This window comes from Anopheles stephensi, chromosome 2 (assembly GCF_013141755.1).
Source record: "Anopheles stephensi strain Indian chromosome 2, UCI_ANSTEP_V1.0, whole genome shotgun sequence".
Lineage (NCBI taxonomy): Eukaryota > Metazoa > Arthropoda > Insecta > Diptera > Culicidae > Anopheles > Anopheles stephensi.
Window position 1 is genome coordinate 36,400,264 of NC_050202.1, and position 16,105 is coordinate 36,416,368.

General features: G+C 40.9%; 2 protein-coding genes across 4 annotated transcripts in view; one reads left to right on the forward strand and one right to left on the reverse strand.

Moving 5' to 3' along the window:
* LOC118503317 (insulin gene enhancer protein ISL-2B-like) overlaps window positions 1–16,105 on the reverse strand; it is a 121,616-nt gene that overhangs the window by 97,107 nt on the left and 8,404 nt on the right. The window contains exon 3 of one of the 3 annotated variants that reach the window (XM_036036453.1): window positions 6,903–6,998. The exons of the other annotated variants lie outside the window; for them this stretch is intronic. The gene's annotated coding sequence lies outside the window, so the exon portion shown is untranslated. The remainder of the gene's footprint in view (window positions 1–6,902; window positions 6,999–16,105) is intronic. 3 annotated transcript variants of the gene reach the window in all.
* Window positions 10,116–14,477, forward strand: LOC118503323 (acetylcholinesterase). Its single transcript, XM_036036465.1, has 6 exons — window positions 10,116–10,743; window positions 11,375–11,536; window positions 11,606–12,685; window positions 12,753–13,192; window positions 13,253–13,789; window positions 13,868–14,477. The coding sequence occupies exons 2-6, from the start codon at window positions 11,411–11,413 to the stop codon at window positions 14,253–14,255; spliced, it is 2,571 nt and encodes an 856-aa protein (XP_035892358.1). The 5' UTR covers window positions 10,116–10,743; window positions 11,375–11,410; the 3' UTR covers window positions 14,256–14,477.

The following is a 16,105-nucleotide window of genomic DNA, read 5'->3' on the forward strand; positions in this document are numbered from 1 at the left end:
GTTTGTTCTGACGACAATGATTTATAGTCACGCCATCGAAGGAAATAAATTCCGAGTGCAGTATCCGCGTGGGTAATGTATATCATGTTAATGTCAGCTAACGTGTGTTAGAAAGTTAGAAATACTATTCATACATGTATGTTATAGCAGGCAGCTGATTTAGAAGTTAGATGTTGAATGAGGTAGTAATCCTGCTTTGCTCTAAATTTAGTGTGAAGTAATGACAATCAATCGACAATTTTCACAAAAATCTATTGAACTTGTTCAAATTAGTCAAGCAATGCAGACAATATGCTCTACTTCAATGAAATAAAACAGCATCAATTTCAAAAATACAACAACATTACCTGTTGTTTTGACTTGTTGCGTGGCAAATTAAAAACTTTAGCAACATAAAAACGCTGTTCAATTTTTGTATTTAAATATTGATGATAGTTTACCATAACAATATTATGCTCATTTTGGCAATTTAAGAAAATAAACCCAGGCTCCGAATAAAAACCCTGCTGTAGATTTTTGAGGAACCATCACAGTGAATGACTCAATACGCCCAGCAAATCAACTGGAAATTGTTAAAAGGAACGCAACAATCGAATAAATTGACTAAAATTAACCGGTCAATTACACAAATCAAATCGACCGCTCCTTATTTTCGTCGACCTGTCTCTGTGGCTTTCCTGCCAAAGGGACTTCTAAAGGCCGGCAGTTCGTCTGAACGATTCTTTTTTATCTACGAACTGAAGAGTCAACTAACGAGCTTGAGATGTATTCTGAAGTTTTTCGAGAGCAGCACTGTACAAATCTGCATTTTGGTAGCGAAGGCAGAAAAAAATAAGAAAATTGGTTGAGACATGCAAATCGATAGAACGCGATTAAATGGAGCTGGAACATGAAACGGAAACTAATCATGATTCACAACACAATGCCCGGCAAATTATTGCTATATCTATATCCAGCTATCCTAAAGCCACTGAAACAACATTTAAAAACGCTGGTTTATTATTGTTATCCATTCCTTTGCTTATGGAAAACTGTGAATGAAGCGGGCATCTTAAGGACCGCTTGCTTGCATTCATGTAGTATCACAGTAGAAGCTTCTTTACCACCTGGTTTAGAATGCATTAGCATAAGATCTTCAAACACCAGCTTCTTTCGAACGTGGGTAAGTCAAACTTTGCTCTACAGACATTGCATCTGATATGCAAAAGATTTAATCCAAAAAATTTATTAAGAACATTTCTTCCAGTATCATTGTCCGGTCATCTTTGAATCTCACACGACACAGAACAAGACAAAAATTGCCAGCCGGTCTACAGTAGGCCTAAGAAGAACCTGTAGACCGGCGTCCGCCCCGGTAGTAGCTCGGCCCTGAAACGCCTTCTAACGAAGGATTTTGCCGTGCAAAGTGGTGCCTTTGGCTAACGTTAAGATTGTTGCGCTATGGCTAGCAAAAAGGATCACAAAAGGATTATTCTAAACTATCAACCTACGACAAGAAGTTCCCAGTTCCTGCACAAACTGCTCTGCCGCATGCGAAAAACCCGGTTGTACCGATATAATTATGATAAACTTGGCAATCTTTCCATGTTCTTAATTTTCTGGGAACCTCTTCCTAGGAGTAAATCTCCGGACGCAATCAGCTTCACCGTAGGATCCGAAGCTAAGGAAGCTTTTAGCAATAATGAAGATTAATTAAAACAGCCATCGAAGGAAAGATGTTATCACGCAATGACCTACCTCTTGTAGGTAGATAGTCAAACGATGGTAGTTGGGATGCATGGGAATAGATTTTCATTTAGTTTTTCTCTTTCTTGCACTAAACACTTCATTCATTTGCTAGCTGAATAACAGACAAACTTTTTTTTATGAAATGTAAATGTACTTGCTTGTTTTAGCTAGTTATTTATTGCCTTTTTGGGATACTGTCAAATTATCCAGTACATTGGCCTACACGAACATCGTTTTATGCCGGTTAAGTACTGTAAGACACTGTTATCAATTTATTATATTAAGAGAAAAAATCAAAAAGTATGACGGGCCAAAAAAAGTGATAGATTGTCAATCGGATTTCATCATGATAATGAATGAATAATGATTCATTGAGTTTGAATATTGCTCCAGTACATTAGCGTTACGCCAATGGAAAGGATCTGGAAAAATAAATTATAACATTGGTGAGTGCATGTCAACAAACAGTATTTTTAGTAAAACTTAAGTCATTTATCAAGTTGCAAAAAAAAGTTCCAAGCGCTATCTCCCATGAGCAACCGCCATCGGTATCCCGGCGGTTTTGAAGTATTCTCATCGTTTTTTGAGTCGCTTATAGTTTTTTTTTTATATTCTCGACCCGACCCGATTTTTTAGGGATTCCCTGATGTTTTTGTTCTTGTCCCGAAGGCTTTGACGCATTGCTATACATTTTTTTGTATGCTATAGGATAAGGTCAGCCAATATGACATTTAAAAAAAACAGAATTTAAATACGAAATCTATAGAACGTCTTGTTTAGAGGATAACAATCACATCAGTCTTAAAAATCAAACTCAATTATTTTATTGAATCATTGCTAGTTAAAATTAATATTTTTGTGCCATGCACTCATTATAAAAACAGAGTGGAATTATCTATATTTTTCTCCCAGATCCAGAGTCAATCCAGATCCTGGCATACGCTGATGATATAGCCATCATTGGTTTGAGACTCTCCTCAAGGCGAAACCCAAAATTATGGAGGCACCGGGCCGCTGGTGGTGCTAACACACAATGATTTACGCAGAAGCATTACACAGGTAGATGAACGGCCCTTTAGGTAAAGTCGGCCTCAAACTTTACTTATCTGGGGTCAAAAGTCATCATTGATAACAACATACGGGCAAGAAAGCTGGAAAGCCTTACTTGCCCACTCAAAACACCTGTTGCGAGCGACGAAGCTGGGACTGTATACGTCTGTACATACACACGCCAGTAAAACATTCACCCTGGCCCTGGTCAGTTTTACTGACGAAACCTTTTTGGCGTTCGACAGGAAGATGCTCAGAATGATTTTTGGCCCTGAATGTATTGAAGGACTATCATCATATGATGTCACGAAAATGGCACCGGACAACCAAACCAGTAAAATCCTTTCAGGCCGTCCACGTGGATATAAAAGGCGTGGAGGCCCAATTTGAGATAGAGTGATGGCGTTTATGCGTCCACCAGCACTAAGGGGATAATAGCCGGGATCGGTATGGAGAATAGTTGCAGCAGACTAATACCGGGAAGCGATTGTAGTGCCTGATAAGTAAGTGATCAAGTCCTTCTTCGTGTCTGGCTCTACAGCCTCGAGACTCCTTGGTCTGCCTTTATTGGGTTCCATTGCCTTAGTTTTACCCGTAGCTGGAGAGTCAGTCCTCTGTACATAAAGGCGATCCGAATAGGATTCGACATCCGGTCCTGCCGTATGAAAAATGACACTGCTACCGTCTCTACCACCGGACCACCAGTAAGGCTCATAAATAAAAGATTAAAATAAATGAAACATTATCTTTGCAGCCTCAAGTACTCCCGCCGAGTACTCTTAAAATTTTATGTCCGAAATTTACCTCAAATTTCAGCGTACCACAATGAAACAAAAATCAATAAACCAACTAAAAATATGCAAACACAAAAAACAAAAAATCGCTGCATTGCATGGTATCCCGGGGTTTTTTTATGGGATCTCCCATAAAAAAACCCCGGGATACCATGCAATGCAGCGATTTTTTGTTTTTAAAGGAATAACTGCGACCCGTTTTTCTAACATTTATTTTGTTGAATTATAAAAGAGTGGTTTGATTTAGTTAGTTTCTGAGTATTTTGAGTTAGTTTCTTCAACTTGATCCAAAATATCTGGTTTAACACATCTCTTCGCATTTAACACAATTCTGCCTGCAAGGACCTACAAACGTCTGTGGCAGCAATATAAATTCAATAAACTACTCAACTCACTGCTCAATTCAGCTTCGATCGTTATGCAACAAGCACACTCAATTACTCACAACTTATCTTCGTTTGTCTCAAATGTCATCTGGTGAGAGGTGTTTGGTGCAATCAGACCGATTCGTTGCGCCTTGAACTCCAATAAATCTCGGTTGTCTTAAGCAAACCTTCCCGACACTGATACGCCACAACACAACGGAACCCGGATGACAACATAAGAAGGGTGTATAGATTCAAAAGTAAGAAGTGAGAAATAAAGATCATTGTTTAAATTATTTAAGCACGTCGATTCACGGGCATCATTTGGTAAAAAGCAATACTGCCAATGCACGGCACCACAACCGGCAGGAATAACAAAAAGCTTCAACACAAACGTTCATACAATCGGCAGCAACCGAGCATCGGGCACCGCGGCGGCTGCAAAAAGGCTAAGACATTTCCTTCCGCCAAATAGTATTGGATGGCAGTGGATGGTTATAAAAATTCACCGTTAAATAATGCATGACCAATTCCATTTGGTATTTTTCTCCCTGAATCCTCGGTCGCCTCCCTGTCAGCTTTTCACCAGCATCGGCCGGTTCCTGCACGTAGAAAATCCACATCGACCACCGGCCACCACCGGGTTGTACTCACATGGGGCTCACCATTTCTTTTGTCTATTATGATTATCCACGTTTACTCATCCGACCAATCGAGAAAAAAAAAATACATGGCTGATCTTGGGTCGGCTTGCGCCACAACAAACAAACTTACAACGCGACTTTGCGCTGCTCGCGAAAAGCATCCTCCCATCAACCGAAACCGGGAGCTCATGATTTTATTTTATTTTAGATTTTTATAGCTCTTGTTACTGCTTGTTTCGGGCTCACATTACGCCGCGTTTACCCGCTTTTGAAAAATGTACCGACCAAATATGCGGTTTACCGGATGTAGTAGCTCTTAAGACTATCCATCCATGGCCGAAGGGAGAGGTGTACAAGACAAACAAAAAAACGCTAGTGGTCAATTAGATTTATTGAAATCTTCTACATTATTTATAGAAGCAGCTGGTCTGTAAATCAGAACGCCTTTCTTTTTATTCAGCCGCACACAGAAGCGATGGTAGAGGTGGAGGTAATGTATTCCGCTGACCTCTTATTCCATCGTGAATTCGATTATGATTGCAACCTATTCGCTCGGCGACCTCGGCTCCGTGTACTCGGAAGGTGGATCCTTGCAGGATGTGTGTTTCCCAGTTTTACGACTGTAGTGTTTTGCTTTGGTCACCCGACCGACCGGCCGGCCGACCGACCAGCATCATCAGGTGTAATAACCTACCGTGGAGCCATAAATAACGCGCCTCTGAGTACATTACGCTTCGTCCCAGAGCTCTATCCGGGGCAGTTCAGAATAACTTTCACTACAAGCTTAACGCGAAACACTGTTTCCATCAAAATGGGATTCAAAAGCACACGATAATACAATTTTGACGCTCACACATGATTTTACAACGTGTTTCCTTCTATACTTAGGCGCGAAAAAAGGTATCACTAGAAGACCTTCTTCTTGCAGGACCAATCTATAAAAACACAGCACCAATACTAAGAGCATTACGTTTGATTCGACGATACAAGCTCCAGTTACTTATACGTTACGTAGGAAAATATTTTTTTTATTTTATACGATAGCAGCGTATCATCATGAAAAATTCATCAATCAACATCGAATGCACACTGCATGCATGTTTTGCTTCGAACATACATGTGCAGTAGTACGTTGGGTTGAGAAAATATCGTTACCACTTTCTTTTTAACGTTTTATTCATTGTATGAAGCTTTTATTTTTTATTCAACTTTTCTGTATTTTAGTACATTTAAACAATATTTTATTGATCAGCTAAACTATTGAGATCGAATGTCAATTACTCTTATCAACATAGTATTCAAGCTTATCCGGCAATTGCGACGCCGGTCTTCACCCGGTAGGACCAGAAGTCTACTGTAAACATACCGTAACAGGCCGTGATTATGAAATAGAAAAATGTGGTCCACTATGTCATCAATATTGACTATTCATGTATTGTTATGTGTGTCGCCAACATTAAAATTAAGCTACTTAAATGTTAACCCATTTGGCTCGTTTTGACTTAAAGGCTTCATCATAATTAAGATAGAAATTGTAAAAGTTTTTTTCATTATTTCATCTTAGCTTCCACATAGAAAGGTCACTGTTTCAAACATGCTCGAATCGAATCGAATCCCACCCGAACAGTCCCTCCCTGTATGCTATTGTATTAAAACAGAAATTTTAATAAACGCTAGAGGATGTTCCAATCTCAGATTTCTTTGCTCCAAACGCGGCAACAGGAGCTTTTGTGCAGACAAAATCATGTTTGATGGATTGCCAAACCTGTAGATCATCTCTACGAAACATTATAATTCAATATTTCAGGTAATGAAAGTTGCTGCTCAACTTTTATCAATAACCCACAAGAAGTACACGTTGTGTATAATGTACCGTGGGTAATGGTTTTAAAAAGCAATATCGGCCAGATGTAGTGCAGCCCCCAAAAAAAAAGCGAACAGATGACCCAGAACGGAACACCAACTGTTACATCATTGCGGTAAAACAACAGCCCCATCTATTTTAAGGTTGACTCTAAACTCTGAATAACTTGTGGCTGGCATCGTTTATTGCTGTTTCCGGTGCTGTGTAGATGTTGACTTTGTGGACGTTAAAATTGGTTTATGGATTTATTCGTTCCGGCATGGTTGCCCACGACACGTGTTATTCCAACAAGCAATGAAATTATGTTGATTTTCTGCACTAGTTTTTAATGATAGCTACGTTAACGTATGTATTTATTAATCGAATCGTTAAATTTTTAATAAGCCTTTTGTATTGTGACCTAACAATCGGTCGTATCGTAATGGCCACACAATAACCTACTAAACTGTATACTGACCTTGCTATAGGGGAAATGGTCCAGATTGAACCATTGAGTTGATGAACTATTTTCGCGTACCTCTTTTTGCTGCCCATCTAACCCGAGTTAGGTGTCCTTTCAAGGAACCAGAAAAGAAATAACGATTAACACTTATCACAATCGTAAAATTCTGTCTTGGCTAATTTAACAAATTTGAACCATCGATACGAAATGGGTAGTTAGATAAGGTAAGGCAATAATTATCCGATAGAACATTTACCGAGCTGTACGGCAGTGTGCGAAACGACCACACGGACGACGGAAGGAGAACACTGTGAAGAAATCGCCGGAACTCGTAAAGTAACGGTTTCCCATTCATTATGCATGGAAAGATGCTGCATGCATGAAAGGACAAATGTATCATCCACAAGCCGTGAATCAAAAGAAATTATTCATGGCTCACTCCTTTCAGATGTCAGACCCAGCCGTTCAAAGTATCCTTCCGTACATACATTTTCTTGCCGCTGCCTAACAGCCATACTTTCCATGATTGTTCGAAATTTTTGTTCTTGGCGTAACGATATATGGTAATGGATCTATCTACAATAAAATAATGTTCCTTTCAGTGTTTTTATTTCATTGCTGTGCCCGGCAAGCTCACTTTTAAATGAGAGCGTAGAACAATACAGCTATACCGCTTTCGATGATTCTGGCTCTAGATCACAAACGCACACGCATTTTTATCGTCGTGCTTAAGTGAATGGTTACATGTTTCAGGCTGATAACGTGCCATAGGTTTAGCTCGAACCATAGCCTAGACTTCTAAACCTATAATATGGGACTTCGTGTAAGTGACATGTACACTAATATGAAGGGCAAACTATTGAAAAAAACCAAGACTCGTTGTTTATTTAAAATTAACAAATAGACGGAACAGTACATAACCGTTGAGTCGTTATACAGTACTGGTCAAAATAAACGTTTCGTTTTTCATAATGGATGGATGTAGTTGTTTATGACGCCTTAGGAAGTCAATATACGCACTCGACGTCGTTATTCCCACGATTTGCTCCAAGGTTCCAACTCGTGTACAGTTGGATGAATAAAGAACTTATACTTGATTTTATCACACCATAAAATTGTTTTCCAAGAGTCTATGGACCCATTCTTTTTGACTAATTCCAATTTCTTCCATTTTGCTAGCTGACGTCCATATGTCCAAATGTCCATATGTGCTGCATACCTACAATCAAAGCAGATTAGATTTCAGCGATTTTCCGGAAATTGATTCTTTTCTTACGATCGAAATTTGCTTACCTAACATTTTACACTTTGAAAGTGACGCAGGAACATGACAATACAATAACCGATAAATTTCCGTATACATGAGAACTGGCATCTTATGATAGCATCAAGTAGAGTGATACCAGTTGACAAAATGTTTACATTTAAAGTGTATGATTGATTATGTCGATCTTAAAAATCAATTTTCAAAAATCAATTGTCATTTTCCTAATGACTTTATTAATTTTGACAGACAATGTTAAAAAATTTCGGAATAAATTATTGCATTAAAAAAAGATAAAGAAAATAGCAACCATAAACCATTTTTGATATTCGCGTATAGTTTAATTTCTCCTGTACTGTTGCTCGAAGTACTCAAAGTCGTGCCACAATACAACAGGCTTTAATAAACCCACGAAAGGTCTCGGCCTACCATTAATCCTAGCAAGCTAGTCAGCTCTGCGTACAGGGAGACGGTCCTGGTGGGATTTGAACCTCGGTCACCCCTTCACATCATTCTACCCATCCTTAAATTCGCTTTTTATAATACTACTACATCAATAATCAAAGCTTTAAATAGTACTTCTGTCAAAATTGTATTACTCTGAACGCCTCCTCAAATTTATTCGAGATTATTGTGAATTCCTTCGAAAATATCACAGCGAAACTTACATTAAGTATAACTAAACTTCCACAAACATTCGTGAAAGGACACTCTTCTCCACTATGACCACAAACACATACCATTTGATTAGCTCGGCCGAAACCTATGTACAGTTCACGCTAAACATAAACAGAGCTAGTCAGTACACTAGCCAACCAACAAACGACGCTTGCACACCTATCGACGATGGTAAAGAATCTGGGTTTTGCAAACGGTCCGCCGGTTTCAAGTGCCGAAGTGCTTGGCGGGTTGGGACCTTTTAAGAAAACGGCAAGGAGAGTGCTAATGTTTTATTCACCAATTTTAAGAACACAGCAAAACAGCTCATAAATATCGTATCAAACGTTTGCCCGGTCAAGCGAAAATCTACAAAGCGTGAATACTTAATAAGGCTTCTGCACCATCGTGCATATGTTTCCTGCCACCGGACGAGCCAAACGCCGACAGCAAAGACACGCTGCTGCTGGCGACAATGCTTCGCCAAAGCATCGAATGCGGAATTGAATTGCGATTGCGGTATGCAGCATCTTACCGGACGAAATTTAGCAACTGGTGACCACTGCATTGCCGGATGACCGGTTCTCGCCTTGAAACATTCCTTGCCAAAAGTCATCCGAAGACTGCATAAGAAATTACTCCGAGCAGCAAAGCGCCAAAAAGGACATGATGCTTTTCGGCCAGCTGGATGTTTTGTGGATGGATAGAACGGGGCGTTCGAGTGAAAATGAGCATCGAGAGTTACAGAAAGCTACGATATTGCAATAAAAACAACTAATCATGTTCACATATTTCATTCACATTGTTTACGTATAGTGTCAGTCGACGAAACTAATTCAAATATCACAACACTTATGTTTTATGTATCCAGCTATAGCCTAAACGCTTAAACCGCAGTTCAAACGGACTCCGATGAGCTCACTCGCTTCGTGTTCGATCCGGTATTGCACATAAATAATTCGCCTCTGTTTATTGCTGACAGCTGAGTCTCGCCGTAAACCTAATTAGTGGTCAAAAACGAGACTCAACACATACAATTCTGCCCGAATATTGTCAGAAACGCACAAACACATAAACACCAGCTAAATACATCCAGCTTATGAGCCAATACCGTTTGTACTGCAAACCGGAAGTACGCGCATAACAAAGCCTGCCCTGTATTCCAGAGCGTAGTAAGGCAACGAAAGCGCGACTTCACTCTACGGTACGTCATGAAGTTTGCGCCAGTCCAATAAATAAACCTGAGCAGCTTGCATTCATCAGCGCAATTCGCTTTTGTTCAGAACACAGGCTCCCCACCCCCATTCTAGCTCTCTTTTTTACATGCATGAGCTGCCAAACCTCAGATGAGTACGCACTGCTCGGCATGAAAGTGAACGCCACTTGTTCGGGAATCACGCAGAGCTTCATCGCATGAGTTAAAACGGCCAATGTGACCCTAACTTGGTCCCGAAGCTTTCGGGTCAGTTTCAATCTGCATGTCCGGCGGTAAAGTTCGCTGTCTGTTGTGAAGTCTCTAGAATAAGTCCTGTAAAATGGAAGAACTGTTGATATATTCCATGCTTGATACGTGGATACACTTTCGAATATAAAGCACTCTAGCGGTTTTATGCTGTAAAGTTGTGAAAAGTGTTTGGTGTAAAGTTTGGTAGGAAATAGGAGCACGTGATAGCTTGGAGTTTCAACACAAGTGTTGCACGATTCTTTGCGCAATAAAAACTGATCGTCACATTGGGTGGTATTTTTTGGATTTGTTGTGATCGATGATAGTTTGTGCAACAGTACACCAAAGTCCCAGTTCAAGGTCAACAGTTTACAAGATTGTTGAGATGTGTCCCATAACTAATTATCATAGAATAAGCAATACAAATGTAGTGTAAGCCGTCTGTCTGATCAGTGAGTGTGAACATTCTGTGTGGTTGCGTTACTTTAAATGTAAGTATATAAAAATATTTTGTTTATTAAAACGACACAACAAATAGTTCGCTGTGTGTGCAGCAATAAATGTTATTATAACAAGCATACAACGCTACACAAACGCACAGGCACCGTCGTTCCCCTCTATTGCAATAACAATAGCTCGGCAAAGGCCCGGAACCGCTCAACCGAACGAAACATTTGCTGCAGCCATATTCATTGTCGCTTCAGAAGTTAATGTTTGGACCAGAACCGAAAACAGAGCAATGCTTAGCGGCAGGCAAAACAGTTTTCCCCCCTTTCCCGCCCTGCTGAAACGTGGCACCTGACCTGGTGATTCTCATGCTAATGATCAATCCGGAATTAACCGTGTATCATTGTATGCGTAGTGAGTGACCAGACTAGCGCGGGGTACATGGCACCGTGGCTAGCAATAAAATAATGCCTAAAACCGTGCTGTCCTCGTACGTTTCATAAGATATTGAAAAATCAAGCGAATCCATACGCTTCGCATAAAAAGTCATAATTTAGGAACGGACGCTAGATGAAGTATTTTATTCAAAGTTTTAAATTTCTCATCTAACATTCATCTTTTAAAAAGTCATTTGTATTGAACATTTTTGCTTCCTTTTCTCTTCTCTATTGCCAGGATTAGGTAGTAATCAAGTCATAATAACCATAAGCCATGGCCACTAGCATCAATGTGCTTCTGAAGGTTCTATTCATATGGACCATTATGCAAGCTCTGGACCTCACTGTAAGCCAATCTCAAGACGCTACAATCGTACTTAGTCAAGGAACTTTGATAGGGGTAAGGACATTACTTCATTGTGATTGCAACCGTTTTTTTTTTAACAACTTGTCTGTATAACATACGCAGCTGAAAGTATTTCCAGAAACATCCCGGATACCTATCTACACCTACCTGGGCATTCCGTACGCAAAGCCACCCATTAACGAATTACGGTTTGCCCCACCAGTACCAAGTCCCGGATGGAACCGAACACTGTACGCTCGTGATTTCAAACCAATTTGTCCACAAATCGAAAACAGCAGCTATGAAGATTTGGGCAGCGAAAATCAGTTCCGATCGCGTGAAACCAGCGAGGATTGCCTCTATCTGAACATATGGATCCCAGAGACAGCGATACGGTACGGAGGGTTTCCGGTGCTGGTAATGATCACGGGCGAGGAGATGGGCTTCGACTGGAACGCTAACCGTGCAAGCGGACTGGACCTTGCCGCCGATGGTATCATCGTCGTGACGGTACAGTACAGAACCAATGTCTTCGGGTGGCTGACGTTGGGCCAGAAGTATGCACCAGGAAACCTTGGTCTGCTCGATCAGCAATTGGCGCTCGTCTGGATAAGGGATAACATACAAAAGTTTGGCGGCGATACAAATCGGTTGACATTGCTTGGACATGGCACGACCGGTGGCCCAAACGTGATGACCCATATGGTAAGCCCACGCGCAAGGGGTCTCTTTGCACGGGCAATCATTATGTCGGGCACGATCTTTTCACCGTACTCGGAGATAAACGCCGATAGCAAGCTGTCGCAAGAAATTGTTCGGATTTTAGCGTGCAATTACGATATAGGAAGAAACGTGCTGAAATGTCTGCAGCAAAAAAGTATCCACGATCTGCTGCGAGCCTATGAGTACATCTATCGCAATGGGAACTATACCGTCAATCTTGGGCCAATCATAGACAGCTATCAAGCTCCGGCAAACCGGTACATTATCGATGATCCTCGAAAGCTGTTCCAAGCCAAGGCCCTCTTCATGGAGGACATGCCTATACTGTTCGGCATCACAAGCAACGAAGGCGGATTCATGTACAGCAAGTGGATTGAGCTGGCTCGGCAGAGCATTGATTCGCTCAAAAAGTATATTAACGACACACTACTTCCGAACATTATCGAGCGGTATGACTTTCAAGGAATTGGACAAGATCAGGTATGTCACGCATTCGGGTCCTTTTTTCTGAGCGTCCATTAATCGTGCTAATGCTATTTGGTTCCAGATACGAGAAACCATCTATTGGCGATACTTTGATCAAATTCCTCAAACAACAGCACATCATATACATGCCATTATCAAAGTCATATCGGAAACACGCTACGAAATACCCTTCTACAGAACGCTCCAAGCCCTAAGCTCCCGAAAAAAGTCCACAGGCCCAGAATCAACCACTAGCGTAGAAAGTTTGCTAGCAAGTGCAGACGACAATGCCGAAAAGCGATCTAATGTCAGCAGGCTGTACGTGTACCTGTTCCATCATCCCAATTCAATGGACATGAGAGGGAAGATTAACTTTTTTGGAGGAGCATCACATTCCTCGGATTTACCGTTCCTGATGGGGCCAAGCCTTTATAGAGAAATTGGCCGCCGACGGTTATCAGCGGTGGAAGACAAGCTTTGCAAAAAAATGCGATCGCTGTTTAGCGAGTTTATCAAAGGCGGGTAAGATCACTCCATTAACTGTTGTAGACATCTTTAATAGTACAGTTTGTGTGTTTACAGCAACCCAACTCCCGGACGTCAATTTGACTCCTGGAAACCGTACAGCGATGAGCTGAAACACATCAAATTGATTTCCGCAAAACCGGAATCGTTTCACCGAAACGATCATACATCGTTGGAAAACACGTTTGAAGATAATTTACAGGAAATTGAGGAAAAACTTATCGGCTCCATAGACGTACAGGAAATGTCTTCCGATGCAAATACGTCAAAGAACCCGTACAATCTTAATCCCAACATACAGGCGGACCAGGAGAATGCGAGAACTTCAAAGAATGCTGTCTTTCTCGCCAGTGCAAGAGATTCAGAGTACTTCTACTATCTTCGAAAGATGGACAGCTTCTGGGATCAGTTTCTTCCCAAGCTTAGTCAAATCATGAACGAAACGAATCAGGAAAAGCTTCGCAACCGTCGAATCGACCTGACGCTTGAAGAGGAGCAGGATCTGTTCCGCGAAACGGCAGCTGCTTCCAAGTACAAACATGCCTTTTTCTCCATGCTAACGCTGGTCTGCATGCTGTTGGCTGTGCTGTGCATGTGCGTTTACATCTTGAAGAAAAACTCCAACACCAAGCTGTCGAGCATATTATGACACAAACTTTGCTTCCGATCGAACCTTTTCGATCGGAAGAATCGACGAAAAAAGCCCGACGTTAGCAGCATGGGCGATGAGGACGAAATTAACGTTACGGCAATTAGCCATCACCGGATAAAGACGGCGGAGCGTGTGATACGCACTAACCCACTGTACGGTGACAATTTTCGCAAACTTAGCGAAAGCCTTAGCTCGGGCACGGGCGATAGTAGCGGTGTGAGTGCTAGCAATCGAAATGTTTTAGGAACCCACCGATCACCGCATACGATGAGAATGGAGCGGCCGGTAGCTATTTTGACCGATTTAGACGAAGATCTAGAGGTCAGCAACTGGCGGTATCAACTATCGGCAAGTCATTTTTCACCCAATACGAACAGTCGACGACAGAGGCAACAACAGCAGCTGTGAATACATTTAGACCACGAAGCTTGGCGGTTTGGACGAAATCGGATAGCAATTGCAATATTGGTAAATTCAAAAGCAAGCAGTTCCTATTTGCAATCCTGTATTTAAATTCGAACGATACAGAAATTTAACTAAAAATTATGAATTCAGACAGTTTTGAACACATTGTAATATAATCTGTATCATATAGGGCGTGCAATAAATTTGAAACAATAATTTAACTAAGTAAGATTTCTTCCATCGAGTTCCATCTACCAACGGAGTAACAGATTTCAAAACATCTAAACCTAGTTTAGATTCATTTGAGTTTGGCTTCCAACCCTGCCCAATTGCATCTAAGAACAGCGCCATCTACATGTGAGAGTCCAGTCGGTACTATATACATTCGGAGCAAACGCCCCATTTCAAATGTTGGTCCGAACGAACGAACGAATCGACTGCATGATTTGTTCAGTTGATACACCATACTTGATTCTTGACCACACCTAAGTGCTCTTATTCTATCACCTCGGCCCCTTAATAATAACTACTACTATTTATGTTTGCTTCAAAAGCACGGTCTTCATTGACACGTGTCACCCTTACGCAGATATCTAGAGATAAGGCCGATATAAACCAAACAAACACTTTAATCACACAAAACCATAACACTGGTAAACGGTAAAACGTTTAGTGCAGTTGATTACAAAAAATTACATCAATACAAATATACAAACAAGGAATCGTTATAATAATATTACTTTTCCCTTGAAGCCTAATAGGACTTGACTTGACATCGCTGACTAGGTATCTGGATATTCTATATCTTGTATTCTTCTATATCGGTTTGAGATTCGATCATACCGTTGTGCCTCTTTCACTAGACCGCCAGAACACCTCAAATGAGTCTGTCTGTCTGTCTTCTTACCCTACCGACCTCTTAGGTCGTGGCTGCCATTTCTGGTTTACTAGAATTAATGATACCACGTAGTTGAGGAACCGGATGATACCACACTATGAGGAACCGGATGGGATTTGAACCCCGGTCCTGCCATATGAAGACCGACGCCGCTATCACCTCTACCACCGGGTCGCCCCAAATGAGCATTATCATTGTAAACCTCTGACTACAAAAATATTACTTCATTTTTATCCTTTTCGTGATCTGATTTGATTTCGTGTTATTGAAGATCGACCACAATCGATACTATGCGATACTTAATCTCTTTATATAATGTTTCTCTGGGTGTACGTTTATCTAGAAAAAATGGACCATTATCTGATTTAAGCTATCTGTTCATTGCACATATAATCAATCGCCTATTACTTATTTTTATGCCACAAGCAGATGAACCATCATCTAAATTTTAATCATTTTGTTATTTATATTCGAGTCCCTAACCGAACTGTATGCAACACTATTCAAACAGATGAAGAGTGACTGACTTCCATTTTTTATTTATGTGATCCACACCATTCAACTTTTGAACCATTACGTTACGATCACACATTCTAAATATTACTTTATCGTGTATTCGATCAAATTACGAGTCTCAACTATTTCAAGAAACACTCGTGATAAATGTGTTAACATTATAAGAATTTGACCAGAAACAAGTATCCCCATAACAAAAAAATCCTCAAACCTTCAGACAGTTACCAAGAAAGAAGGCAGGAGCTAGCTTATTCCTACCGGCAACCGGAGAGTTCTTTGGAGAGTGTTGTTCCTACCACAACACCGTAGGCCGTAGCACATGTGCCCTCTCATGTTTGGGGTGCAATTAATATGCTTGTTTCTCTGGCTTCTTGGTTCCTTCCTATGGCTTCTACGCAAGCGCACATTTTCGAACGTCCATTTCTCTGTGCACAGCGTG

Bases quoted from the DNA above. Each gene is read 5' to 3' on its own strand.
- LOC118503323 (XM_036036465.1), top strand. From the start codon at position 11,411: ATGGCCACTAGCATCAATGTGCTTCTGAAGGTTCTATTCATATGGACC. The intron at 11,537-11,605 runs GTAAGGACATTA...TAACATACGCAG, and splicing joins GTCAAGGAACTTTGATAGGG to CTGAAAGTATTTCCAGAAAC. The intron at 12,686-12,752 runs GTATGTCACGCA...ATTTGGTTCCAG, and splicing joins AAGGAATTGGACAAGATCAG to ATACGAGAAACCATCTATTG.